Source organism: Equus asinus, chromosome 4 (genome assembly GCF_041296235.1).
Source record: "Equus asinus isolate D_3611 breed Donkey chromosome 4, EquAss-T2T_v2, whole genome shotgun sequence".
NCBI lineage: Eukaryota > Metazoa > Chordata > Mammalia > Perissodactyla > Equidae > Equus > Equus asinus.
This window is the reverse complement of record NC_091793.1, coordinates 140,178,679-140,206,541: the sequence shown is the minus strand read 5'-3', so window position 1 is coordinate 140,206,541 and position 27,863 is coordinate 140,178,679. Positions and strand designations below refer to the sequence as shown.

Here is a 27,863-nt window from a genome sequence, read left to right as displayed (position 1 = left end):
CCATAGCCAGGAGCCGGCCTAGCGTGGTCCTAGGCAGTGCAGGCTGGGCAGAGAGAATTTCCGTACCGTGCAGATCGAATCTGCTCCCCTTCGCTTTGGCTGCCGCTGTGACCCCCTCTTTGATTAGTAAAGCTGAATTAACTTCCCCCGCCTTTGGGCTCTGCTCCCACCATGCAACACAAATTGAAATAGTGGGGTGGCAGGCGGTGGCAGTGGGGGCTGTGTGGGGAGGGGACCGCGGGGACCTTCCATCTTGTTAATGTAACACTTCCTTATGTGATGGGAGCTGAGAGCAGCCTGTGATGAATTTCTCCTCTGGTAATCATTCACCATCGCATTGTGACCCGTGTGTTTTTGCCGTGCCGCACATTTCCAGACTTTCACAGTGACTTGTCAGCACCTAGTAAAAATGAATTGGACACGACCCATCTCTTCATGCGATGTCCTCCCCAGCTGCCTTTCGTCTCCATTCAGAGAAGGAGTAGGTGGGACCACCTGGAGTGGCAGCCGTAGACGCCGCGGCTGTGGTCTGATTCCAGGCCCATCACGCAGGCAGATCAGCGCGGGCGTGCCAAGTCTGTGGGCGCTCTTGTTACGCTGAGCCATGTTCCTAGGTCCAAATGGTTCCAAAGTGGGCTTTGCCTTTTGCACCTGTTGTTTCTTGCTGCCCGAGGAGCTGTGCAGGCAGTTTCTTTCACCGAGAAGACATGGGTGCAAGTGGTGGTACAATTAGGCATCTGGGCACCCCATGGGTTCTCACCAACTCTGGCGTGAAGATGCTTTGATGGCAGGGGACAAGGCTATCGTCTGAGTCACATGCACGAGCGTCGCCATCTGCAACTGTAATTCTAGCCACGTGGTCAATCGTAAGAAGGGGTTTATAAGCAGCTTTTACTGCATTTGTGGCTCATGATGATTAAACAACAGATGGGAAACCCAACCAAGATTTCTAATCTCCACCTCTCTGTGGAGGGAGTGAGTGCGGCTGAGGGAGTCAGTGTGCGGCGCTGTGAGGGTTGAGCGTATAATCAGGGCGGGCACCCCCTGAATTTCTGCGCCTCTGTACACTCATTCTCATCAGACCACAGGCACCGAGTTTTGGTTTTGAAAGGATGGTCCCTGAATCCTGGGGAGGTTCTAGGAAGCCCGCGTTGAAGACGCCCCTCCATTAGGGCTGTCAGACAAAATACAGGGTACCAGTTAAATTGAGATTTCAGATGACCGATACACACATCTTCAGTTTAGGTGTGTCCCCAGTATTACAGGGGACATTTTTTAAGGCAAGATTTTTTTTTTGTTGTGGTGGTAAAATATACGTAACATAAAATTTGCCATTTTAACCATTTTTAAGTGTACAATTTAGTGGAATTAAGTACGTTCACAATGATGTGTAACTATCACCACTGTGACCTCTAATCTACTTTCTGTCTCTGAATTTGCCTGTTTTAAGGATCTCATATTAGTGGAATTGTACAGCGTGTGTCCTTTTGTGTCTGGCTTATTCACTTAGTGTAAAATTTTCAAAGTTCACTGTGTTGTAAGATGTATCAGGATGTCATTCCTTCTTGAGGCTGAATAATATTCCATTGTGTGGATGGACCACATTTGGTTGATCTATTCGCCTGTTGATGGACAATAGCGACCTCTTGGCTCTCGTGAACAATGCTGCTAGGAACGTGGGTGGGCAGGATCTGTCTGATTCCCTGCTTTCAGTTCTTTTGGGGCATATGTACTAGAAGTGGAATTACTGGGTCACTTGCTAATTCTATGTTTAACATTTTGCGGAACCGCCATCCTTTTTTCCACAGTGGCTGTATGGGATATTTTTATTTGTTAAATCTGGCAATCCTCCAACTTTTCCAACACTCTTTCCATCTGAATATATTTAACCTAAATTGTCACATTTAAACAGAAACGAATAGTGCCTATCTCCGTGTGGAACTTGTGGGCATAATTGCTCAGTTCAGACTCCAGGAAACTTACTGCCACATTTTCCACAATGGTGAAGCACAGGGAGCAATAAGGGAGAAGTGAAACACTAGCATTTAGTCTGAACAAAGTAGGCGGCCTGATGCCTGTCAGAAAGGGGAATTTATGCAAGTCATTCATTCATTCATTCAACAAACACTATTGTGCTTGCTCAGTAGGAGTTGGGAGTCCCCATACAAAGGTGAATGAGACACCCCTCCTCACCCCCGACTTATGCTCCAGCCGGGTTTCCCTCGGCCTGCGACTCTCTGCACAGGCTGGCCTTTCTGTCTGAAGCGCTCTCCCCTGCCCCTCCCACTCCTCCGCTCACCCTGGGATTTCAGCTCCCATCCCACTCCCCCCCTCCACCCCCTACCTCGCACAGTCGCCGCCCTGTGCACCGCGCTGTACAGTTCCTCCATAGCTCTTGCGATGGACAGTGCGGGCACTCGGTTCACCTGAGTCTCTCTCTAGATTGTAAGCTCGCCGAAGGCAGGGACCACGTCTGTTATGCTTATCATTGTCTCCTGGCACCTGGCACGGCGCTAGGAGGCATTTAAGTGAAATATGTCTATCGCATGAATGAATGCATACATAAATTCTTCCCTCAAAAGCTAGTGGGGGACAAACAAGTGAGTTTCCCTACGAGGGAAGGGCTCTGGGGAAAAAACAATTCTGCCTTTTTTTTTTTTCCGCCAGCCCAGAGGTGCTGGCCGGTGTCTCCGTGGAAGGGAGACGCGGAGGACGCACGTCTGGAGCATCAGCAGAGCTTTACGACGCAGATTCAGACAACCAAAGAGAACCGCTCCCTCCGCAGGGGTGTCAGAGCGCGGGGCTGGAAATTGATTTAGCCCAGTGCCCACTTTACCAAGATGTGCGTGACCTTCCCAAGGTCACCTAGCTAGAAGCAGAACGGAGAGCCGTGGTCCCCCACCTCCTCAGCACGTCCAAGTTCAAGTGGAGAGGAGCACTGAGGACTTCAGACCCTCTAAAGGTCTCCTTGAACTCCAGCAGGATTTAATAATAGCTGGCTGGGAATAGAAATGTGGATGCTGAAGGAGAGGTGAGATGGGGGCGAGGAAAAAACGTGAAGAAAGAAGGCCAATCGGACAGGCCGCCCGCCCCGGCCCTGCAGGCCGGGCGCTGCCAGGCGCTTCTGCACGAGGCTTGGCCAGGCGGCCGGCGGGGCGCCGTGGACGCTGCGCTCCGGTCCTGGCGGAGGCAGCCCGGGGCTGCAGGGCGGAGATTTATCAGCGGAGCTGTGCTCCAGGCCTCGGCAGCCGGCCGCCGGCGCTCCGCGAGGCCGTGGGGGGCGGTGCGGGGGCTGCAGCCTGCACTCTGTCCGCAGACCTCGCCGGTTTCCAGGGAGGCTGTTTGAATCGGCGGGCGGGGGTCCACGCTCGACCACAGCCGCCCAGGCCGGCTGGTTTGCTGAGGGGCCCAGCACCGAGCCCCCCAAGTCCCCACCCCCCAGTCCCGCCCGGGGCTTCGCCTCTGCCGGGGGAGGGCTCCCTGCGGCCTGGGTTCGGCCGGCTGGCCGCGGTCCAGCTCTGCTCCCCCTGCACCCTCTCGCCCTGGGCCACTGGCGCCCCGCCGCTGCGGCCGGGTGGGCACGGTCCTCAGCGGAGGGTCTTTTTCCTACAGCGCTTGAACAGGCCGCGACAGGAACAGCGGTCCCGCACACACAACCGTCCCGTGGGGGTTTCCGGCGGGGAAGAGAGAGGAAGCAGGTGGCACTCTCTGGATAAGCCCCTGCTCCGTCCGAGGCCTCTCCTCCGGTCTTCAAGGAGAACATCAAGCCGTGTCCTCTCACTGGGAGCTCCTCCCAGGGTCACGGAGAAAACCAAGGCCCGAGGAGGGCCAGCCTCGGAGGGCGCGGCGAGGAGCGGCTGCCAGGCTGGGGAGTCCTGGGCTGCAGGAGCTCAGCGCCGGCCCAGCCTCGGCCTCGGTCCCCGGCTCCTTCGGACCCGTCTGGTTTTGTTGATGGGACGGCGTTAAGCTGCTGGGCAGCCCGCCGTGGACGGAGGAGGCACCGGGCGCCGGCACAGGCAGCGTCTCCCTGTCTGAGCATCACCCTCGTCTCCCACGCTGCCCCCCGGGGAGATGTTTCTCCAGGAGTCGTGTTTGGTTTGGGATCCGAGCCTGGAGCCTGTGAGAACTGGGATGGACTCATCTTTCCTCTTCTTTGGACTCCCGCCCGCCCCAGTCACCACCACCGACCCTGCGGGGCAGAGGCACATCGGCGTCCAGATGGGCCCCGTTTCCCTCAAGGATGGGCCCGTTCCAGCTTCGTTTCACTGCCTCCCCTGAGGATCCTGTAAACATTTCCAGAAGGATGCAGATAAGAAAAAAAGGATCTTATGTAAACACTGGATGGCTAGGGACCAGGAGATGTTATTAGTTTATTAGGGTTTTACAAATACCCAAAAGCTCAGCTAAAGGAAAGCAGAAATGTGCTTTTGTTTTAACCTCTGCTATTGTTGTGAGGGTCAGGAATGGGCTGGAAGCGGGCCTCTTGGTGGACATGTGATGCTGTGAGGATCACAGGAGGGGCAGTGGGGCAATGACAGACATCTGACTGCGGTGACCTTCCCGGCCAGTGAGGAGTGGGGACGGCGGTAGGGGGAGCCGAACTTTCTGTAAATTAAGGAGGCCAGAGAGCAGTATGCAGGTTAGACACAGCTCCTCTTGGTGCCTTGAGGATCTTCCCTGGCTCTCTAGCCTTTTCTTGAACTACTCCCACCCCCACTCCCGCCGGGAATCACGCTTTCATTGCTTTGCTCTGTGTTCCAGGAACACAGCCCGCTCTGTCCCACAGCAGGGTCTCAGCACGCTGTTCCTTCAATGTGGAAAGCTGGTCCCAGGCACTTTGCTTAGCTGACTCCTCCTTATCTCTTCAGGTTTTAGCTTAAATAGCACCTCCTCAGAGAGGCCTTCCCTGATTGACTGTTTAGAGGGAGTAACCCTAGCAATTATTCTTTTAAAAAGTTTCAAAGAGATATATTGTATTATGTCAGATTCATTAGGTTTCATTATGATGTGTTGTTGACTATACAACAGATGTCTTACTTAATACATACAGGACCCAAGTCCTGTAACGTCAGTAATAAGCAGTGGTGTTTTGCAAATATGAGCTCAGGTAACACCAATGGTACACCTGTGATAACTAGTAATTCTCCACAGGAGCTACCCGTTTATTGCCTTATCACATGTACTGGGACCCGTCCGTATTCTGTGTGTTTGGCTGTTTGCTTTCTCCCACCTTCACTGGAGTGCCAGTCCAAGAGCTTACAAATCAGGAAGTGCTCAAAAACATGTCTTGGATAAGTGATTGAACCAAATTTCCTTTCTGAGTGAATAGAACCTCAGGATGGGGGCTAATACGGCTCCAGGTCACAGCTTCCAGTCCCATTTGTGTGTGGGGAACAAGTTCATAATAAAGTTCATAAAGGACCTCGTCCTCCCGGGAGCGTACTCCCCTCCTTTCGCTTTCCCTGGCCTAAGTCTAGTTGCCTTTGAATTCAGTAACCCAGAGGTGAAAAGACCCCCAGTCACTCTGGGAGGCAGGCTGCTCTCCTTTCTCCTAGACTGGAGTGCATCAGAACCCTGAGTGCTTCTCAAAATGCAGGTCCTCAGGCCCTCCACCCAGAGCGTTTTTGAGTCAGTGGATCTGGGCTGGAGCCCAAGAATGTAAACCCCTGACAAGTTCCTAATTGATGCTAATACTGCCGGTCCAGGGACCACACTTCGAGAAGCACCGTCTAGAACCTGAAATCACCTGGGATTTGACGAGCATGTGCGTGAGCAGGGGGGAGGCAGCAAAGACCAGGAGCTGCTGGGGGTTGGCGATGTCCAGGGAGGAGGGGCGTTGGCAGGGATCATGGTCTTCATGGAAATCTACCAGGCAAGCCTTCGAGTTGACGTAGCCCCCGAGCCAGACAGCCCGTTACCCGTCCCCATCGTATTTTCGTTATATAAACAGCCAGGCAGCTGGTCAACCTGCTAACTCCCCTGACAGTGTTGAGACACGTCGTCCCAAGAGAGTGAGCAACCGTCCTGGTCTGCTGGGGTCCAGGGGTTTCCTGGGACACACGACTTTCGCTGATGAACCCCATCAAAGTCTCGGGCCAACAGGGCGGACTGGGTCTCCCTCAACCCAAGTCTCTTGGTCTCCAGTAAAAAAAGACATGGAAAAATATCTCTGGTATAATGTTTATTTAAATAGTAATCTTAAAAAGGCTTTATACAAATCATATAAACACAGTTTGACATTGTTGTTTGTTAATTTTTTACACGAAGAATCACAGTAAAAGCTCAAGTTCACGTGATCTGGCTCAGCCAGCGAATGGTTGAATACCTTTAACTGCAAACCCTGGAAAAGTTAACCTTCTGCATGACAGTTCAACCTTTTCCCTTGTTTCCTTGCCATTCGTGCTCACTCCTCGGACCCTCATCCCTGCCAACTCCCCATCCCCACCTAAGAGAGAATGCACCCTGCGGCTCTGTCGAGCGCCGGTCTGGGTGAGTGTGGAGGTAATGTGTCAGTCAATACAAGGCAAAAAGGAGATCAATACTGTGAGTGGGGTCCCAAAGGGAACAACTCAGCAGACGGGTCAGCCAGCCTGCCTGCACAGAGACAACCAGTGCCCCCGGGGTCCATGGCCAGGTTATGATCCGGCCCCGTCTTCCTGTCTTACAACAGACCAGCCTCCGGCTTTGGTGAGGTATCTGCTTGCAGCCCAGGGCAGTCACGCAGGGCCTCGGATCAGCCAAGGGTGAATGTGGACACAGGACCGTGCGGGGGATGCAGGTGGAGTTGTACATAACTTAGAGGTGAACTGCAGGCCGAGACGGGGCTGGTCTCTGGGGATCTGTAAGACGGCCCGCTGCCGTGAGCGGGCTAGGACCCCCGGGGCAGGCTTTGGATCTCCTCTTCTTCTGCAGGCTACTTCTGGTGCTCCCAGGACTTGCTGGCTTCCTGATCACTGAGCTACATAGGAAGGCGGAGAGGGTGTGGGCTGATTACACACTTGCTTCTGGGGCAGGCCCAGCTCAGGGGGATCTAGTGCTACGCCGTTGGGCTTGAAGCTTTGCTCTTCACCTCTAACTACCACTGTGCCCACGGGTGCCGGGATCAGCAGTCACACTCAGGTCCTGGGTCAAAGTCACACCACCACCACTGAGTCCCACGTGACCATTCACATACACAGTAGACACAGAGAACTCCAAGGGCAAAGACACACACACACATGAATAAATAGCTGTCGTCAGAATGCTCCCTCTGCATACAAAACCCTGTGACGTTACCATTGGAACTGGCATTTCCATAGTTAACATTTAAAGGGACCGCCCAGTCCCGTTCACCCTCCCCTCTCACCCGGGTATGAGACAAATGAAATTGTGGGTGACCATAGCAGCAAAAACGGTCTGACAGTTCACCACGATGTGCAATAGGCTGGCATACTGTTGGGTTTCAAATTGTGTGCAGCACACAGGCAATCCTTAGGCGCTACCACGAAATCAAGGTTTGGATCTCGACGCGGACAATCTTATCCTTCACACGGTTTCATTCTACTCCTGATGCCTCCCCTCTGGTCTGGCTGAGAGTCATCGAGGCTGTGAGTGCCACCCTGGGGCAGGCTCACTCCGTGGCAGGGGCAGGGGCGAGCTGGGGGACCTGGGAGTGGAGCCACGGGTCAGGGACACAGGACCGCCTCAGCTCATGATGCTTACTGATCCTACAGGGGGGAAAGACGCTTCTCCTTCATTTTCTCAAGGCACTTAATAAAAAACACATAAATTGGTGTGTGTGTGTATGTGTGCGTATATGTATGCATGTGTATTCATGTGTGTGCATGTGTGTATGGGTGTGCATGTGTGTGTGTAAGAACACAGGTCTCTCTGGGGTGAACCAATGTTGTCAACGTTCTGGTCCACGGTGCCTGCAGACTTCTGGTTGGAATCCCAGCTCTGACTCTGCTGAAAAGCTGAGGTGGTGGCTGTAATCCCGAGGAGAAATCAGTGTTTACTAGCCCGTCAGAGCACTACTTATCAGAATGTCTCTGTCTGGTCTGCTCAGCGTTGCCATCACGTGATCACAGAGGCTGGACTTCTCTTTTCGCTCTCCACTGTTCTCCTTTCTGTCCAGTGGTTGCCAGTCACAGCTCACTGATGGGGAAAACATACCAATAGCCTGCATTTCCCCTCCCCATCTCTGAGAACATCAAACAATGCAATTTCCTGGGGCTCAGAGACTTGACAAATGTGCCTGTGTGTGTGTGTGCACACGTGTGCATGTGTGTGTGCATGCATGCGTGAGTGTGTGCATGTGTGCATATCTATGTTTTAGAAGAACAAGGAGCAGGGAAAAGAAAAAGCAAAGCCACCACCAGAGGCCCCACAAAGTAGCCTCACAGCCATGAATTCTGGGTCTAGATTTCACGAATGGCTCCTAGTCACAAAGCACATTAAGGCTTGTCCGCTTCTAACATGGAGGTGCTTCTGTGGATTTTGACATGTGAAGTTTCCTTTCTGGTTTGTTTTAAATCACATATAAGAAAGAGCTGTTCATGCTGACCCTAAAATGGCAATTTTCCCCTGGATAAAAAAAGTTAAAGGCAACAACATCCTACTTAAATGCAAGGACTGGAAATGGCAGCTCATAGGGTGGGCCGGCAGGACCTGCACCACGGCAATCCCATTAAGTCCTAAGAAGAGCCGGACGGCTTGCTTTTAAGTTTCTTTCTAAAGGTGGAAAGTCTGAAAAGACCCTTTGCTTTTCGAGTGCTGATTAGAACGAGAAAGCAGAGAACAAAATTTGTTGCTCTGCTGCTATACTGGAGAAGTCATCCTCCCCTTCTGCCTCTTTGAGTAGCTCACAGACCAAAGAAATAAAAAATAATAGTGATAACAAACCCACAAACAAAAGAGAACTGTGACCCCAAAGAGACGAGCTTCTGCCTCTGTCCCAGCAGTGATGCGGCGGCCACGGGTCTAGGTGGGCCGGGACCCCCGCGCGGCCGCCTTTCCCCTCCACCCTCCCCTCGCCCGTCTGTCCTGTCCACACCTTCGGTGTTCTGGATCCCTTTGATTATGGCATTCAGTTTCCAAAGGAAAAAAACATTGCAATCTTCACTAGCCTCTCTTGCTGGAATGAAATGTCAGATGCGATCCGGGCGTAATCCGTCAGGCCTCCGAGCAGCACTTCTGGTGGTTCATCTTGACCTTGTGCTTGAGGCCGTCGTAGAGCTCGAAGTTGTAGTTCTCCAGCGTGGTGCAGCTGCGGGAGCTCAGGCCCGAGTAGGAACAGGTGCAGTAGAGCAGCAGCCCGGCACACGTGGCCCCCAGGAGGACGCCCAGTGAGCTCATGGCGATGATGGTGATGAGGATGGGGTCCAGCGTGTACAGCCAGCTCTTCTCTCTGTTGGCCGAAGGGGCGCCAGAGCCTGAGGTCGGGGCAGATGAGTTGCCCCAGTCCACCTCGTACTCATCTGTGAAGAAAGCACACGAGAGACTGTGGGCACCACCCCTTTCATGGGGAAGTGAGAGCTCGCCCCTCCGGTCCAGGGTTCTTCAGAGCCCGGGGTCAGCGGCAGGACACCAGAGCTGCACTGCACGGCTCGAAGTCCGCGGCCACTGCACCCCGCTGGGTAACTTTTGGCCAGTGATTTAACCTCTCTTGCCTCAGTTCTCTCTTCTGTGAATGGGGACACTAATACTCATGGGGTTCTTAGGAGGATGAAAAGAGTTAACGTTTGCAAAGTGTCTGGTGTAAGCAAGCACAGAGTAAGTACAGTCTAAGTTTCTGAAACTTAAGTAATTTGACTCATGTTAGGTGAGTTCAGGTTTTAACAGCGTCGGGGTGCCGTGAGCACCTGGGATGGCCGTGCTCTGGGCACCGTCTTTCTTTGCTTCCTCGTTCCTCACTTCGGACAGCATCAAGTTAAATCGAAGGACAGGATGCGACTATTTTCACAGGATGCATTTCCCAGTTTGGCGTGCCTGGCCATCCACACTGCACATTGTTCTCAAGCCCCCAGACCTCACTTACCTCACTGTTATGGGTTGGAGTTATGTCCCCCCGGGTGCCCCAGGACCTCAGAATGTGACCTCATTTGGAGATAGGGTCTTTACAGAGGTCATCAAGTTAAAATGAGTTAATTAGGGTGGGCCCTAGTCCAACGTGACAATATTGCTATAAAAAGGGGAAATTTGGAGACAGACACAGCCGGGAGAATGCCATGTGAACAAGGAGGTGGCTGTCTGTGAGCTGAGGAGAAAGGCTGGGAATGGATCCCTCCCCCTCGGCCGTCAGAAGGAACAGCCCTGCCAACATCTTGATCTTGGACTTCCAGCCTCCAGAATGGTGAGAAAAGAAATTTCAGTTGTTCAAGCCGCCCAGTTTGTGGTTCTTTGTTACAGAAGCTCTAGCAAATGAATATACTTGTATTTCTACAAAATGGCCAAGGCACGACCACGCCCATGGCTAATTTTGTGAAATTTCCCAATAATGCCATGAAGAAGGCAGGGCGACGTTACAATTTTTTTTTAATGGACGAGGACACTGAGGTTTTAAGAAATTAGGTCACTAGATAACTCACTCAAGGCCCCAGAGTTAGCAAGCAGTTAGCCTAGGAATAGGAGCCAGGCTTTCTGCGGCCTGGTCCCCTGCTCTTGCTGCCCCATCTCGATGCTGCTGCTGTTTGATCTACTGCAGCCCCTCCGAGAAGGCGCAGCTTTGCCCATAAAAGGAGCGTTAGATGGAGCTTTGCAGGGAGCCTGTGTTGCGTTAACAAGGTGCTGTTTTGGTTAGTCAGTCTGTTTCCATAACTACCCTTGAAGTGTTTGATTAAGGTCAGGTTAAAAGCGGCTGCTCTGTAAACTGCTCTTCTTCATGGCATCAATCTTGGTCTAAAGCTGTTCTTTTCAGGGAACCTTGGTGCTCCCTCCTGGAGATCGACTCTGTCACTCAGGGAAGCCACAGAGGCCTGTGCTGCTCTGAGCTGAGGGCAGAAGGCACATCTACAGGTTTACCCAGGTGCCCTCCAGTCACGACTCTTGCTTCGGCCTCTTGAAGTATGTGTGTCTGAGGTGGGAGAACGGAGCTTCCAATAAATATGAAAACATGAGATGGGCAGTGTGGAAAAGAAACCTAAACCTTGCAACAAGCCCCAGCTTGGAATCTTGGATAGAGTGCAAGGGTTCTTGCACGCCAGGGAGCCAGGGCACATGGCAGGCCTGAGGGATGTTCACATTTTCCCTCGTTCCCTCAGGCCCTGTTTGGAAGGAGGTCAACGGGATCAAGCAGCGACATGTACAGAGGAGCCTGGCTGTCACTCCTACTGGGTTGATCTAGATTTGAAGTCCATCAGTGTTGAAAGTTGCCTGAAGTAGGGGACCCGTTTCAGATTAGGCAGAGGGAACTCAATAAACTTTCTAAATCTCCAAATTTGACCTTGACAGAGCAATTGACGGTTTCTTCATTCCTTTCCGGATTCTTCTCACTTACATTTCCGACTGATAGTTCTAAATTCTGGCCCTCTGTTACCCTGGGCATTATTTTAGTTGACATCTTTATAACCAAACTTGAATTTCATGATCATCTGCTAAATCATAACAATACTCACCATCAATTTCATCTTCGTAGCCCTCTCTCCCGTGTATTTCTGGGATGTCCACTATAATGAAAAAGAAAACGAACAAATCAAGTTATAACAAGTTCTATCGCCATGGCTGAAAGGAGGAGACGCAGGCTTCCTGAGGATGGGCAGCTAAGAATCACCTCTGCTTCTAGACCATTTTCCGTGTATATTACGGGATCCTTTCCCTTCATAGGATCTGTCTGTACTTCCAACAACAACCAGAAGAATAGAAACAGTAAGAAAAGTCTTTAGTGCCAAGTAAATCTTCACTTGTGTCTTTATAATGACTGTCCTTCTTTACGAATATAGGTCTGAGTTTCATCTGAGGCAGCGTTGATGCCATCTGATGCCCATCATCGCTGCCATTACTGTGACATTCATTTAGTGTGACGCATGGTCTCTCCTCATATGCATGAGTCCAGGTAGACACAAAGTACAAGAGTCTTTCTCCTCTCGATTTCACATAAATATATGGTAACTTAAGGAGGTCACATTTCATTGTTGTATGCTTTAATGTAGAAGCAGAACCAGAGAGAATGTCATCACGCCTGTCCGCCTCCACATATTTGTGCTAAAATCTCTTGTCTTCCCTTCCCAGTCTATTTTTCCTATTGGCTTTCTTCACAGTTTAGAGTAGATGGAACATGGGCATCCCACCTGACTGGCCCAGGCTGGAACAGAGCTAGGTTAATTTACTCTGAATTTTCTTCAGTATTATCACCATCTATCTTTTTCTTTTCTTATGACAATTTTTTAGGGAGGGGGTAATACAGGTCCCTCTATTCATTGCACTGTCCATCTTATGGAAACCAGAGCCAATGTAAATTATCTGAGTAAAATGGCAAAACATTAAAAAACAGAATCAAATGTGTGGTGAAGAGAAGGGTCTTATCATTTCTCCTGTCTCACAAGTTAATAGAAATGCCTGTCCCCACTGTCAGCTCAAGATGGCGCCAGGGAATATAAGTGGCCCTTGAGGAGTTTCATTCAACCCAAAGTCATATGAACAACCTCAAGGTCAGCACTATAAACTGATATCCAAAAATCAAGGCTTAAAACAAAACCAAAATCTCAAACAGCTAAAGTATCAAACCAGAAGCAAAAAAAAGAACTTGAGACCAGCTCGAACTTGTCCCTCATCAGCACAACAGCTCAGGGAAGACCTCCTTGACCATGACCTGCACTGAGGATCGATCGAGCACCGCCACACTTGAAATTCAGGCTTTTCCTGGAGGCAGTGGTTTTAATCATGTGAGAAGTCTTCCTCACTCCTGGCCAAAGTGCTAAAGCACATTCTCATCTCCTTTGTCACTAGGAAAGGATGCACAAAGCCACTTGCCAAGACCCCACTTGAGAGGATCGATGCCATGTGGCAGCGATCCTCCATAAATCCAGCCTGTTCCTGGCATGTTTATCGCGGAGCAACTGGCACCTGCAGGCCATGCCAGCTTCCCCACCTCAATGCCCATCCCTGCATTATTCTCTGGGCCCCTACAATGCAGGCTGTTTCCTTGGAATGAAGACGTGAACATGAATCAACAAGAGGCAGGTGGTGTCCGTCATAGGGATCAAAGCAAGCTTGTGAAGGTCAACCTGGAGATTTTTTTTAATCTTATGAAAAAACCAAACATGGAAGAAAACCATCTCATTTCCAACAATTAATCGTTTTGGTGGGATGCTCATACGTCTTAACACCTTCACGGGTAAAAGATGCAGAACGTTGGTTAAGAATATGTGCTTCAGCCCAGGACAAAAACTGTAGGGTTCCTGCCAGTGACTTTTGGGCCAAAACCTGTTCTTGCTTTTCGAATCGGTCTCTGCCAAGGAGGCCAGGATGCCATCCTGCTCCATCTCGCACTCTCAGGCGAGAACTCTTAGGACACTGTTGATCATGGGCTGGAAAAGGGTGGATGTGCACTGATCTTGAAGAAAAAAGGGTAAAAGGATGGTAATGAAGATGAGAGCCTTTCGTCCACAGAGAGCACAGCCTCTCGTGGGTGGAGGCAGAGGACGGATGAGCTGACCTCCCAAGAACTGGTCAATTTCTGAGGTTCTATGGAATTGACCGCCCAGATGCGGCTGAGATTTCTGCACCTGGAGAATCAAAGGCCGCTTAAGGTGAAGAAGAACACTCTGGAGGCTTGGCTTGGATTTTGTATAATCTCTGTTCCCAAGAGTTGGGGTGAGTGGGAAGGGATTGGAAAAAGGATAAGTTAATCAACATTTTCAAAAGCGCATCTGTTCACCAAGCCTTAAAACAGAATGACACCCTGGGGAAAACCCAAATAAAGGGAGCATTTGTACAAAAAGCAATTTACTTTGATAGCAATTTTCTCTAGTCCCCTTGCTGATATTCTTGATACCTGTGTTTGATTAAGAGCTTTCTTTCTCAAAAGCCTCTTTGCCCTTCACGGGCCACTTTCCTTTTCTGTTGAGCCCAGTAGGCAAACCTCAGCCTGTCTCCTCAGGATGCTGGCAGGACAGCGTGCCGTTCTTGCACTGTGTCCCTGTAATTCTAGCAAAGAAAAGGCAAAGCTGGGAAGAGGGAGATGTAAGGGGCTACGGACTCAAGGCAGAGAGGAAGCAGCACTTCCCTGGGAGGGGAAATGGCAGCCACAGGATGCAGACCCGCCAGGGAAGCGAGGAGACACCAGAAGAATGTGGGGCCAGGGCTTGGAATTAACCACTTGGAAAGCACCTTCCAGGATTCTGTGTCAGCGGGCGGGTGTGTTTGTGAGTGTGCAGTGGATGAGGGGGAGTGCAACGGGCCACACCTCTAGGAGAACAAGGATCCGGAGCTGATCTTACTACCCACATGACTTCCACTTTCAACCTTTGTGCTCACACGACCCTATTTCCTTCTGGGCCCCTGTGTGGATTCAATCTCAGGCCAGTGTGGCTGCAAAGCCTGCATTCTGACTCTCAGTACCATATTAGGGCCAGGGAGGCCCCCCGTCTGCACGCAAGTTCTCTGGGCATAGGCAGGACCACTGCCACCATGTCGTTGCTGCTGTGTCCTAACAGAGAGGTCTGCCTGGTCTTGGGTCCCGGGCCCCTGGACACACACGCCCTGGCTGTCTGCCTGGACTTGGGTCCTAGACGCCTAGACGTGCACTCTCCGGCTGTCTGCCGGCATCGAGGGCTCACCACTTTGATGGGAACTTGCCAAGACTTCTCAGAACCAGAAGATGTGATGATCTGAAATGTGTGGCCTCACATTCACGACAGGCATTACTCAGAGAGGGAGGGCTGGTTTCTGTCGTTCTTCAAAGGGCAGTCTTCGTTAACTAACCAACCAGCCAGTCAACTGACCATCACTGATGAAGAGGGTTTACCAGCTGCCCAGGAACCATACTGAGGCCTTTGGGAAACGAAGACATCTGGGACCAGGTGTCTACCATCGAGGCCTTTCACTGTGTGGGGAAGCGAAGCCTCGCCTGTGCCTAAGGCAAGGAAAGACAGAAAGACAACGGGCGTTGTGAAGGGACCCCCAGAGCGGCCGGCGTCCGGGGAGGCGTTGGGCACTGAGGCTGGGCCTCTGCCAGGAAGGAACAGTGGAGAGAGGAGGACGGGCGTGGAACTGAGGCTGCTGCAGGGCCTGGGGCGTCCCAGCTCCTCCTCTGTCTGACGGATGGGAACGGTTTCAACATGGCACCCGAGCCTTTTACTCATACACTGATCTCTCGATTTTTAGCTTGAATTCATCCTTATTAGATCCACCAAGGAATTCAAAGAGATTGCCTTGTCTGGCCACAAATCTCCACCTGTACCTCCCCAGGTGACAGTCAGGTCTCTGCCCCTCCCCAGCTGCTGCAGACCAGCAGTGAGCTCCTGAGTGACAGGAGGGAATTTAAGAGAGTCTGAGTACTCAAGTGAGCAGAGCAACCACCACTAAAAAACCAACACCACCCAACTCAACAAAACCTGGTCGTCTTCACGTTGAGATCCAAGTCTGAGGCTGAAAAGTCTCCTTGCCTCTCTGGAGTCTCCCCCCTCCCTGTGTCCCACCCGCCCGGTCCCCCCGTCTCTGTCCCCCCCAGCCAGCATCATTGAGTGGTGGCTAGGCACACAGTGAGGGGCGAGTCAAGATCCCACCCATCTCCTATTATCCTGGCTTTTCAGAGTGAGAGACCCGTGGTGGCTAGTTATTGACGCCTCCGCTGGACTGTTCCAGGAGCTGCCTCCACCCCAAAGACCGAGACATTCTCCAGTGCTGTGTCAGTCAGCTGCAGCCCTATGGCGCAGATGGCAGACAGCTGTACCCAGTCATGGGACGAACCTGCTCTCCGGAGGCAGGTCTTCCCTGAGGGGTCTGGAACACCGCCCGGTGCTGTAAGACCACACATGCTATGCAGAGCAACACCCCAGACACCCCAACCGCAACCGGGAAAATTCCCCGCCGAGCGCCACTGGGTCCCACCCGGAAGGCTCGCTCTCCCAGTCTTTCTTTCCCATTCCCCGTCTCTTCACACACACACTTCACTTCTCCTTCCCCTCCCCCATTTTCTTCTCTTACATTAAGACCCTTTGGGGTCAGTTTGCTTTTCTGCCGTCATTCACAGAGAGATGTTGACCTGCGTGCGCTCTCACGGCCCCTGCAGCCCCACAGTCCACTGTGCGCGCATCAGCGCTGAGGCTGCTCTGTCTACCTTCTGCCTCGTGAAAGCAGCTTCACAGGATTGCTATAGAATGAGGAGTCTGCCCCAAACCACCGGCTACTTCTAGATAAGTGACTTAGGACAGTCAGTCCCTGGGCCACTGGCACACAGATCACTTCACCAACATATGTTGGTCTTCTTTAAAAAACCCCTTCCTGTCAACCCTGAGCAGTGGACTGAGAGGCCCGGTTGAAGCTGGCGATGGGTTTGCCATCCAGAGCGTGTAGCAGGGACACTCAAAGGACCGCTCAGGGTCAGCTCTACTCTGTACCCAAAGGGAAGCAGCATGGGATGTGGAGGAGCCCCGGACTGGGAGCAGATGGCCTACCTCTCATCTGTGTCCTGCTACTGGCCCCAGGGGTGAGAGCCTGGACAAGCCATGGGCCTCCCTGACTGTCTGTTGCTTCTACGTCAAGTAACCACTGGTGTTCTTCCTAGCTTTAGGATTCTATCGTCTTTACGGGAACAAAATGGGAAAGCTCTGGGACCTTTCTGGAGCGGGCTCTGAGGAGGGCTGCCAGTTAAGGTAGACGGGCGACTTCTAGAGAAAAGGGCTTCATGGCCGCACACTGCTCACACCCTCGTTTTCCCTCAGGTCTGTCCTCTCCAGGAGTTGGTCACTCCCTGGAGGCTTCCATCTTGAGGTCGGCGTGGGGAGAGAAGACCATGAGAGGACAGGTAAAGGGCAGCCACGAGGTCCGTATTCCAATCCTTGCTCATTTGGCTTAGGAACCAGGGCTGCTGATGGGCAATCCAGGCACTGACAAGGAGAGTAAACCGCGCCCAGGTTTTCAGCCTCTGTCTCAACTGAGGCAGGGCAGATACAATCACACGGAAAGTCAGACCCAACACGTCCACCCAACCCGCTCAACTGCACCCAGCCTGTGAAGCAAGGATCGAAGAGACTCTTACACACAGGACATCACGGAAATCACTCATTTTCACAGGTACCAGGGGCCATCGCTTCCACTTCAAGGAGGAAGAGATGGAGGAAGGAGGGCCGGGAAAGGCAGTAGAACTGAGGGTAAGCCACATTTTCCACACCTCGTGTGGGGCTGTGATTTACGTGGGATAAGCTCTTGGCCACTTAGAACCTTGTTGAATTTGATTCCAAGTTCTTGAACCCCTGAGCAAGCTAAGTCCCGGGCCTGTTCAGATGGGAGTGGCCTCCAGAATGTTCTCTCAGCCACTTTGTTTTGATCCCAGCAGGAGATACGACACTGAGACCCAAATCAATGAGCAGTAAGGAAGGACCAAGGAGCTATTTCTTGGCCCTTTAAAGTGTTTAATTCAGTGTAGCATGTAGTGTTGGCTGAAGGCCACCCCCCCCCCCATCACACTTAATTCCTCTCATTCAGTTTGTTCATCCCCAGTTGCTATCAGGAGGCAAAATTCCAATGTTGATCGAAACTTTGCCAAAGCTCCTCCATTAGAGAGTCAGGCTACTTTAGAGCCATTTATTTCTTGCTGGGTTTGGCTTGAGTGTGGAACACCACCAGAAGACCCTTTATCATGGGTTTTTATCTCTTGGGCTACAGCCAAATCTGTGCAAAGTCACAGAAGAAGTATTTTTTGGAGTTTTCAAGCTGGGAAAGAAAAGTGAGGTTGGTTGAGCTATCAGGAGAGTCTGAACTGGAATTTAGCTATTATTTTCTATTATTTTTAGTTGAGTAACTAGGAGGAGACACTAAAAGCATTGGAAATACCAATTGCAAATGAGACGGCTGTGAAATGACCTAGTAATACTTTCAAGTGTGGAGGCGGACAAGCAGCTGAGGCCAGAATGGCTCCACTGAGCCCCAACAATGGCGTGAAAATAAGAAAAATGCAGCCAGAGAAATGTTTAGCTATAAAGATAGGTTTCATGATTGTGCAGGCTGGAAAAACACAGCAAGACTGATGGAGGAAAATTCTGGAATCTCTCCTTTTCTCTAGGTCTTTGGAAAAGCAGAGAGGTAGTCTCCATCACCATAAGTGGATACGTCAACAAGAAGAGGCTCTTCTGTGGTTGGCCATCTTCTCTTAGGGTATGAAGGTGGGAAAGACAGAAAACTTCAGAAAAAAGTGTCTCCCCTCCCTGCACTGCACTCTTATTTTTTCCTGAGATGCGAGGAAAAAAGTCTTAAATCTTCACTTTTCAGGGAGGTCCCCAGTGGGCTCTGATAGCTTTCCTCTCCTCAGTCCCAACATTCACAAAGTGCGTGTACTGGAAACACCCCTCAGGTGGAGTGGTTTGTGGGTCAGAAAAGACTCGAGTTGAAGAAACAGAACTGCATCCGTTTCCCATGTGTCAAGTGACGTCTTCTTAAGGGCTGACCCTCGTGTTTTGTAGGTTCTTGGAAAAACCCTTTCTGTACACATGTATCTCACCACAAGAGCTGGCTATACTTCAAAGCAGGACTCCTCCGACCACGAGAATGAATAATAGTAAGATTATAGGGGTTCCAAGAAGGTACCTCTCTCTGCCCATTCAAGACATATTTCCCCCAGAAGCTTGCTGGTGACCAAGGACTGTAATTATAAGAGAATGATTCCTCCGGCTTTAGTCTGCTCTCCCATAAGAATGTAACCACTTGGAGGAGGAAACCAGTTAAGCCTTTGTGTGCAGGAATCTGACCCAGCTTTTCTGGGAGCAGGCTTTGGTGGAGAAAGGGCAGACAAAGTGCAAGAATGCCAGAGGAGAAGAGAAGGGGCCACCAAGAGGGGGAAGGTGCAGAGGGGAGGTTGGAGGTTGAAGACGAACAACACCTGCACAGAGCAGAGGGTGGAGACAGATCCTTCTTGGGGAAAGAGGGGATGGTGGCCCTCTCATGAGCTGCAGAGCCGGGCGATGTTGGCATCGTGGGCGCGCTATGGTGACTCACTCTCTTGGTCTGCAGTTGGCTGGTTGGCCGAGGAGGATGAGCAGCCTGGGGGCTCCTTTGACAACCCATGTCAGCCCCCACCTGGGTCCTAATGCCTTTCTTCCTACCTCAATCCCAGCTGTCGGAACTGCCCTAGAGAAGTAACGAGAAGCCCACGGGGCCCCGAGGTCCTTAGGCCCCTTCTCCCAGCCCCTTGGCGGCAGTAAGGAAACACAAAGGGACGAGGAGTTTCTTTAGCAGACTGTGCTGAAATGCAGCCTCGGGAACCAGCAGGTGGCTGAGAACGGGCTTTGTCAAGGCCGCCTCCAGCTCAAAGCTTTCTCCACGTGCACTCCCATCGTTACTGGAGCTGGCTGCTCTCTAACAAGTCACAGAGAACTCTGGTCCAGACATCCCGTTAACGAGTCCTGCGCCTGGGGAAGAGAGCACTGCCCTGAAAGGCGAGACCCAGTGTACGCTGGCTCTGGTTCTGGGTCAGAGCCTCTGCTTTGGGACATGGTAGTTACTGACATCAAAAGGGTTGAATTTTGCACAGTAGAAGATGAAACACGGCTTGGGCGTGCATGTGTGTGTGTGTGTGTGTGTAGTTACCTGTCTCCCACTCACCCACACCTCGCGCTCATGCTGCTATCTTCCCTGAGCCCTCCAGTTATCCACCCAAGCCCCATGGCCAAGAGTGAGCAGTCCTGGACTTCCGGCAGGCCAGAAGACACCCATAAAGCCCTATCTGGCTGTTGACACTGCCCATGATGCTCGAGTGCAAGTCGCGTCCCCACCAGCCCTGCGTCTCAGTGCACAGCAGGACTCAGGCAGCGTTCTGGGGGGAGATGGTGTTTCCCACGAACAGGTCCCTCTTCTCCTCCTCTACCTGCCACTCCTGGCTGGAGCCATCTGGAACCTGCAGCTTTGCTGGCACAGAGAAGCCTCTCCCTAGAAAAGGGCCTTGCCGCCTGGTGCCCCTCCTCAGTCCCATCAGCCCTAAACCTCCTCGGAAGGAGGCTGGACACCTCCTTGCAGCCAAGAAGGCCGACTCCTCGCAGGATGAGTATGGGGCCTTGGTCTCAAGGCCCCAGGGATCGGAGACTCTCTGCTGGCACGTAGGCCTACTTGTGGCTGCTGGAATTTCATTTCTGTCTGCAGCACAATGCGGTGCACTGACCTTAAAGGATGTTTTTTACATGAATTTTTTAGTAGAAAACATAAATAAATAACAGCAAGGCACAGCACAGTCATTCTTGGAAGAAACCAAGTGCAACTCATTAATCGCGGAGACCAGGGTTGCTGCTGAGCCAGGAGGGAATTTGCTCCCGTGCCACTGCTGCCTGAGCGTCGGGGTGCTGCCACTTACAGCCGGGCCCACATTCTCCACAAATTGGTGGTTAAAACAAGTCCCTGTGATTAAAATTCCCTTCAGCTGAAACTACCCGGAGTCTCCTTTTGCAAGCGCTCCTCCTGCCTTAGAGAGAGGGGGTAGTCGCAGAGATGGTGTGGCTTGTGCAAATACGGCAGGGGTATAACCCAGGACGTCCACCCATTTGTTACTCTCTCAAATGAGGATGGTTCCCTGAAAAGGGTAAACATCAGCCATTTGAAGCAACTATTGAAGTGAAAACAGGCATGCCATCTGACCTAGATATCCTATCCTATCGAAATGTGTACAAAGAGCCAACTTGAAGGATGTTCACTGCAGTATTGTTTATAACAGCGTAACAACTACACACAACCTGAGTGCCCACAGTAGGGGAGCAGTTAATAAACTATGGTCCATCAACACAACGTGGAAGGCTGTACAACAGCTAAGAAGGGTGGGGTCAATCTGTCGGGGTGTACCGAAGTAGCCTCAAGACTTCGTCAAATGAAAAGAAGCAAGTTGTCCAATAAAGGGAAGAAACACACATGGTGACACCATTTGCACAGAACCAAACCAAACCCCAACCAAGCCAACGACATGAGGGGACGTGAAGATCTGTGTTTGCCGAGGTATAAAACAAGGCCTGCAAATGTATACAGCAAACCACCTCTGCTGGTCACCTCCGGGGAGAAGACTGAGACTGACTGACAAAGAAATGGATTTCTGCTTTTTCTGTATTATTTGCACTTTTTGAGGATGTAGTCATGTATAAGTTGTAAATCTAAGCTGTGTAAACTTGTAAGCTTAAAAAAGAAAAGAAGAGAAATCAAGCCTGTTACTATCCTGAAGTTTCCCCCCACAGTCCCCTTCAGGATCAGTCAACGCTCTGGTCAGGAGCCTCCAAGAAAAGGCGTTTCCCCACTCAGCGCCAAGTCCTGCCACCAGCATGTCTGTCGCTGACTCTTCAAATGACCACTCCTACTTTTTGGTCCAATGCCCTTGGGACTTTAGGGTCTTTTTTTGGCTCTTGGAGGTCAGTGACAGCAAAGCCCAAGAACACCGACTCCACCCAGAAGAGAGGAGAAAGATTCAGGGTGTCCTGCCCCCTGGGCTTGGGGCGAGTGTGGCTCCTGCTGGCTGCCCGGAAGCACCTTGGCGCTCCATTGTGCCATACCATGCTGAAGGGAGTTTTGATCTTTGGCGATTCCCCAAATGTCATATCTCTTCAGTGCTTAGGTTTGGGGCCAAACGGGATCCTCCTCACAGCTCGTGCAAAAGTACTGAGGTGGAGGCTGTGGCCTGCTGTCTTCTGAGGGAGTGGGTTTCTGGTTGTGACTAACCTCTAGACACACTCTGGTGCACCTGATCTATATCAGGCTTAATTAAATCCTACCCTAGGCCTAGCTTTTAATTTATTTACATAAGGCGACTCTTTTCCCTGCTGATTTAAGACCTTCAGCTGTGTTCCCCTCTCTCCTCCTTTTTCTCTGGTTGGATTTGTTTTGTGTTTTCTTTGGGCCATCACTGAAGAGGATGAAAGGCCAATTGCAGCTGTGAGAGCCCCAGCGATGCGCACAATTAGAGCGAAAACGAGCCACACCTACAGATCGGCAGTTTGGCTCAGATGTGTGGCCACAACACAGACAAATCAAAACTTAAACATGAAGCTCTTTTCATCAAAGATTAGAGAAAGGCCACAACGTTTGTGCCAACAACCGCAGAGGCAGTGGAGAGAGATGGAGAGCACAGACACAGTCCACGCAGATGGGCCGGGTGTCCGTTACAGGGCTAGGAGGGCAGCGTCTTGCTTTAACAGCAAGAACGCATGTTTAAACCATCATAAAGGGCCAGGTAGGAGCCAAAAGAGACCACAATGGGCCTCGACATCTGGTATTTATGGTCCATGGAAGCACAATTTCTGTAACATTTATGCTTGGCTAGGTCTGAAATACCACACTGATAGCAAGTGCTGTGTTTGATGCCTAAGATTAGAGACCTAACCGTGTTTGCCCTCTTGGGGAAGAGAGAGTACTTCCAGAATAAGCCTGGGGACTAGACCCAAGGCAGGTAGGATTGATGAAATTCTCAAAGGTGTCTCCAAATCCAGCCACATCAAGGAAGCATGAGCAACGGCTAATTTAATTCAGTCTGGCAAATTTGGTCCCAGTCAGGAAAATGTTGACTGAGCCTAGATCTCTGCTTGAAATAAGTACTTTCGAGATGCTTCCATTTCATCCTTTACTAATAGGAATAAATGTTTTAAGGAAAGGCAAATGTTATTTAGACAAAATGAGTAATTATGCTCATCATTAGAGCAACAAACAAGGTTCTAATCATGGACATTCTACTCCATTCTCCCGCAGGGGACAGACAGTGGCGTCTATGCTGAGCCATCTGGACTAACTGAGCTTCCTGTAAGACATGAAGACCAGAACCCCGTTTCTTTTCAGCACATTTGGACAGGTTGTGGCTGTAAAAACCGCTCCTTCCGAGATGGAGGTCTGGAGAGGAAGAAATGTGGGACTCTGCAGAAACAGGGTCTCCTGGACACGCCTCTTTTCTTAGAACCTTTAAGGCTGGTTCTGGGACCCCTGAGGAAGGCTGCTGGGTTGATGGAATGCTGCCAATACACTCCATTAGGGGCAACAGTGGGAAATCCTGCCACAATCTCTTCTGGACCACCATCTAGAAACACTGAGCAGCTGGGAGTTCATATCTCCTCGATCTTTTCCCCTAATCTGATAGAAGTCTGATGGAAATATTTTATATAACTAACCACCAACTACCCAAAGAGGAGAACCAAGGAAAAATACTTGTCAAACAAGATCTGTCTTTTTGGATAAGTTTCCCCGAGCCCCTCTCCTCCAGGTTTTTATAGAATGTTGCTTTCACAAAATGTTCCACCCTGATAGTTCCAGGTTCACGGTAATCATATAATTATCTTCATTCCTTTCTCCAAAATGAAGTCTAGAGTGTCTTTGAGTCCTGAACATGCTACAAGTTCCCGTTTCGTCTGGGAAAGTGCTCATAAATTGGAGATCAACGTCCCCGTGGAAGTAATAATTTGGTAGGCAAGGGGTAAGATGTCGCCACTTCTTCTCCAAAGGAAGCCATCTGTCTCCATAGAGCCGAGTACACGCTTCAACTTCACTGGTCCCACTCCCCCTGGGGCCCTTTGAAAGTAGAGTCCAACCTCCAGAGATTTGCCATCAAGAGAAATTTTGTGGAATCACATTGAGCAATTTAGCACTTAGCAACTTCTGCAAAATCCCACACCAATCATAAAAGTTGGCTCAGCTGCACAAATTGGATAAAACTCCTAACAAGCAGCAATAAAAATAAAGGAAGGAAAAGCTGGCATCCAGCCTCAAGAACCCAGCTACCACCCACCGAAGCGCCCTGGAGCTCAGAAGGCGAAGTGTAAACTTGGGAAACGTCAATTTGTTCAAAGCCTCCATTTCAACTTTGTTCTCATAGGCAAAGGAAAAAAACCCCAGATGTTTGTATAAAAATATCATCATTTTATTACATTCCACACAATACATTTTCAAATAGTTTCCAACGTCCACAAGTTATTTTGACACACAGGCAACTGAGCAATGCAGGGGACGTCGCGGTTACAGGGAGAAGGGAGAAGAATAGGAAGTAAAAATCTTTAAGTTTTCTTGTTTTGCTGTTGTTCTTTGGTAATTTTCGGTTATTTAGGTGTTTGCTTGCCTGCCAGTTTCCTTTGAAAGACAGGGCCTTTTAAAAGATGAGGTATCAACCTCAGAAATATTACTGAATTTCCTATCCTATTCTGGCTTTAATCCCAAAAGTGTGGGATAAGGGAAAAGACAATTTCACTTTATTTTCAGCATCCTGGTTTGTCAATGGCAAGGCTACGATTTTGTTTCCTGCCGTCACCAGCAATTAGGGGAGAGTGATTGCTGGCATCATATCAGGAGGGGATTTTTCACCCCAGAGATGAGGGTTTTCCTCCTGGAGCTGTTGACATGAAACCTCTACTAAGGCAAGAACTTTACCAGTCAAGCTAGACCTTCAATTCATTCATTCATTCATTTACATTTTAGTAGTTGCTATCACCTCCTTGTCGTCTGAGAAGCAACTCTAGACACATGCATGCATGCATTCGCCCGGCCAGTCTCTTTTCCTAGAAGAGAGTGACCTTTCTCTCCCTCTATGAAATACAGAATTTTGCTTTTTAAAGCTGCAAGGCATGATTTTGCAGAAGAGCTGCCCTTTTAGCATAGTACCTGGATGATACTATGAAAGTTGCTGGGGCCCCAGAGAGAGAGAGAGAGACAGAGAGACAGAAAGAGAAGAGAGGGAGAGAGAGAGAGGGTGGGAAGTGTGACATTCCCCAGCTGGAGTGCATCATGGGCTTCACACAGATTTGAGCAGTCTCCTAGTCTCAACTATGGCACATACCTAAAGGTGATGCCACACGGGGCATCAGATACAGATAGAGCAAATTCACAAAGTTGTTGTCATCTTCTTTTAAAGCAGGGAAATCCTCTAGGGTACATGGTAACTCAGACAGTTGCTACACTGGCTGGATTTTCCAGCGTAATGTCCCGACACCACACCTCCATGGGGTGCCTACAGGGATGCCAATCATTTTGAGGGAATGCCTGGCCCCAAACGCACGACTGGATGTGGACACCTAAGATGAAACAGCCTTAGTGACCAGCATGGAGTTCATCACCTGGTGTCCTGGGCTCCCCACCCCACTTCTTTCTCCATCTTCAGCTGGGGTAGGACACATCTTGGAATCTCAAGGTAGCTCTCGCTCTATCCTTTCATCTTTGCTTTCTTGGCAGCGCTGCCGTGGTTGAGACAGAATTGCTCTTTGAAATAGAATAAGAGTGGGGGAGCACTATGCTTTCAGGAGGATGAAACAAACCAGATGTGAAAGTGAGTGTGTGTGCTGGAGGGACCTGTGTGGATATTCTGAAAGAATGCTAAAAGTCTCTCTCTCCTAAGCAGCCAAAAAAAAAAAAAATCATCAGTATTTTGTTCTCAGAAGGTACCTGGAGGCTTTGAGCCCAGGCAACCATCTTTGGAGAGAATGTTACTCATCCCCAGTGGATTGCTAGCAGGAAGGTGAGAAATAAATACCCCAAGGCTGAGCCCCAGCACACCGGGAATCTCGTTAAAATACGCATCTTCTATCAATGCAATTGACTTCATTATTGAATCCATCCTTTGTACAATATCATTAGGCAATTTATCTCTAACATCCCCCTCCCTGTGTTGCTTAGAAGGACAAATGGGCAGCAATGGATTTATCTCCGTTATAGCTTCTCCTGATGAGGCAGCGACATCTGGAGATGCCAGGCCAGCCTATGGGAGTGCATTGGCCAGATGCTATGGATGCTTTAAGGGGTAGCACAATGGTACATTAAAAAAATGATGACTTTTATTCTCTCGTAATGTTTAAGTCAGTCAGGTGGACAGCCTTATGTTTTAGCGGCTATAGATTCAGGCACACATTGACACCATGAGAGGAAAGCAAACGATCCCTTTCCCCCGTATTTTACAAATGCTGTCACAATGACCAATGGAATACCAAGAAGACGGTTTTTAACCTTTGTCCTCAACTCCATCCCAAGTTGGGCACAATGAATCCATTGAAGTGAGGAGACTTTTAAAAGACAACATTTAGTCTTTTCTTCTCCTCCCTTTTCCCCTCTATCCCCTCCTGCTCTAAACTTCAACAGGCTACTGCTTTGCCGACCTCAGTCTCAGGTTTGTTATTCTCTATGACTTATTCCAAGGTTGGACTTAACCAATAAAAGCTAAACATTCATTATGAGCTTCTCGTTTATAAGGCAACATGAGACAGATTTGCTTCAGGGCTGGAAGTAGAGGCGGTTCGCATGCACGCAATGGCTGCTGTCTTGTTACTTCCAAGACGCCAGGAGACACGACAACAGGTCACGTCTGAGTGCACTGGGGGAACCTTCCTCCTGGGCAGGTGGGTTGGGAATGGGAATAGGGTGGGAAGGGCCACATTTCATTTCATGTGGCCTCTAGTTTTTTAGGTACCTGGAGATGACAATGGTAGCCAACAGAAACCCAGCCAGAGCTAGATAAGGCAACAAAAGCTTCAATCTCTTCTCCAGGTAAACAAAACTAGTACAGTATATTATTTTCTGTAAAATGTACCCCTGGAGAAGTAACACAAGAGTTAAGGGGGGCCCTCTCTGAACACACCCACACGCCCCCCTCAATGAACCAGTCTCTCTCTCACCCACACACACACACGGAGCTGTTCACACGCACAATGTATTCTATGTACAAACACACAGATCCAGGTTCCCCCTCAGGGCTCTGGCAGACTGCCCACCGAGAGGGGAGATGGGGTAAGGCAAGGGGAAGGGACAGGGGCCAGTCTCTGGAAGAAAACTGGCTGGGCCTTGAGTCATGAAGCGCTTAGGGTTGTCTTTTCTCATATCCCAAGATGCAGCATTAGAGTTGGGTTGGTTGGCTTGGAATCAACAAAAGAAGAACCCAAGGAGAATGGTCAGGATGGACAAGAACACACAGGGTTTGGGCCCGAGAGGGAGGTGTCTGAGAGCTCACACAGAGACTAGGCGAGGAGAAAAAGTGCAAAATCAGGCCACGGGGTAGCAGTCTTTCTCGTCTGTTTGGATGCGGTCCTTGCTTCGGCCTCAGCAGTGCGAGCTCTGCTCTTGCTCTAGCTTAATGGTTAGGGTGGGCTCCACCGCCAGAGGGGCCCCGTTGGAGTACTGGGAGGTTTTGTAGGTGATGGAGTGATCGGTCTTCTTGGCCGCATAGCGGAAGCGGTGGTAGTGGAGCACCAGGGCCAGCGCGATGGAGACCAGCACCAGCACGGCGCCCCCGGCGGCCATTAGGTAATACCAGTAGGCTGGGATGGGCTGCACGGGCACCGTGTCCACTGTGGGCTCGGTCCCTGGCAGGAGCGTGCCCCCTGGTGGAGAGACACAGAGAGGGTTGCTAGGCTGAGAGCATGCAGACTAATAAAAAAATTAACTGAAAAAAAGAAGAAACACACACATGCTTTGGAGTGGATGGGGAAGGGGCGGGCCCAGGATGGCACTGAGTATTTAGTTGGTGTCGAGCACTTTTAAATGACTGATATTGTCTACTACGCACAACCCTATGAGGGAGCCACTGTCAGACCCATTTTACAGAAGAGCAAACAGGCTCAGAGAGTTAAAGGAACACAGTGGTTAGACAGCAAGTGATAGTAAGGAAGGGACTCAAGGGCTGTGTGATTACAAAGCTCTTTTCTTCTCCCTGTTAAACCACAATTACTCTGCAATCTATGGAAGCCTCACAATTCACACACATCCACACACGAGTACACACAAGTAAATGATGCTGAAACGAC

General features: G+C 50.4%; 1 protein-coding gene across 3 annotated transcripts in view; it reads right to left on the bottom strand.

The window, feature by feature from the left end:
- Positions 1-6,168: 6,168 nt before the first annotated feature.
- The window catches only part of NRP2 (neuropilin 2), a 112,979-nt gene continuing 91,284 nt past the window's right edge, over positions 6,169-27,863 (bottom strand). For 2 of the 3 annotated variants that reach the window (XM_070508445.1, XM_070508446.1), the window contains exon 16: positions 23,986-27,440. In XM_070508445.1, the coding sequence (XP_070364546.1) occupies positions 27,160-27,440 (281 nt within the window). In that variant the 3' untranslated portion in view covers positions 23,986-27,159. Of the gene's footprint in view, positions 9,459-11,594; positions 11,646-23,985; positions 27,441-27,863 lie in introns of those variants that run through there. The other variant, XM_014836395.3, reaches the window with a different exon arrangement.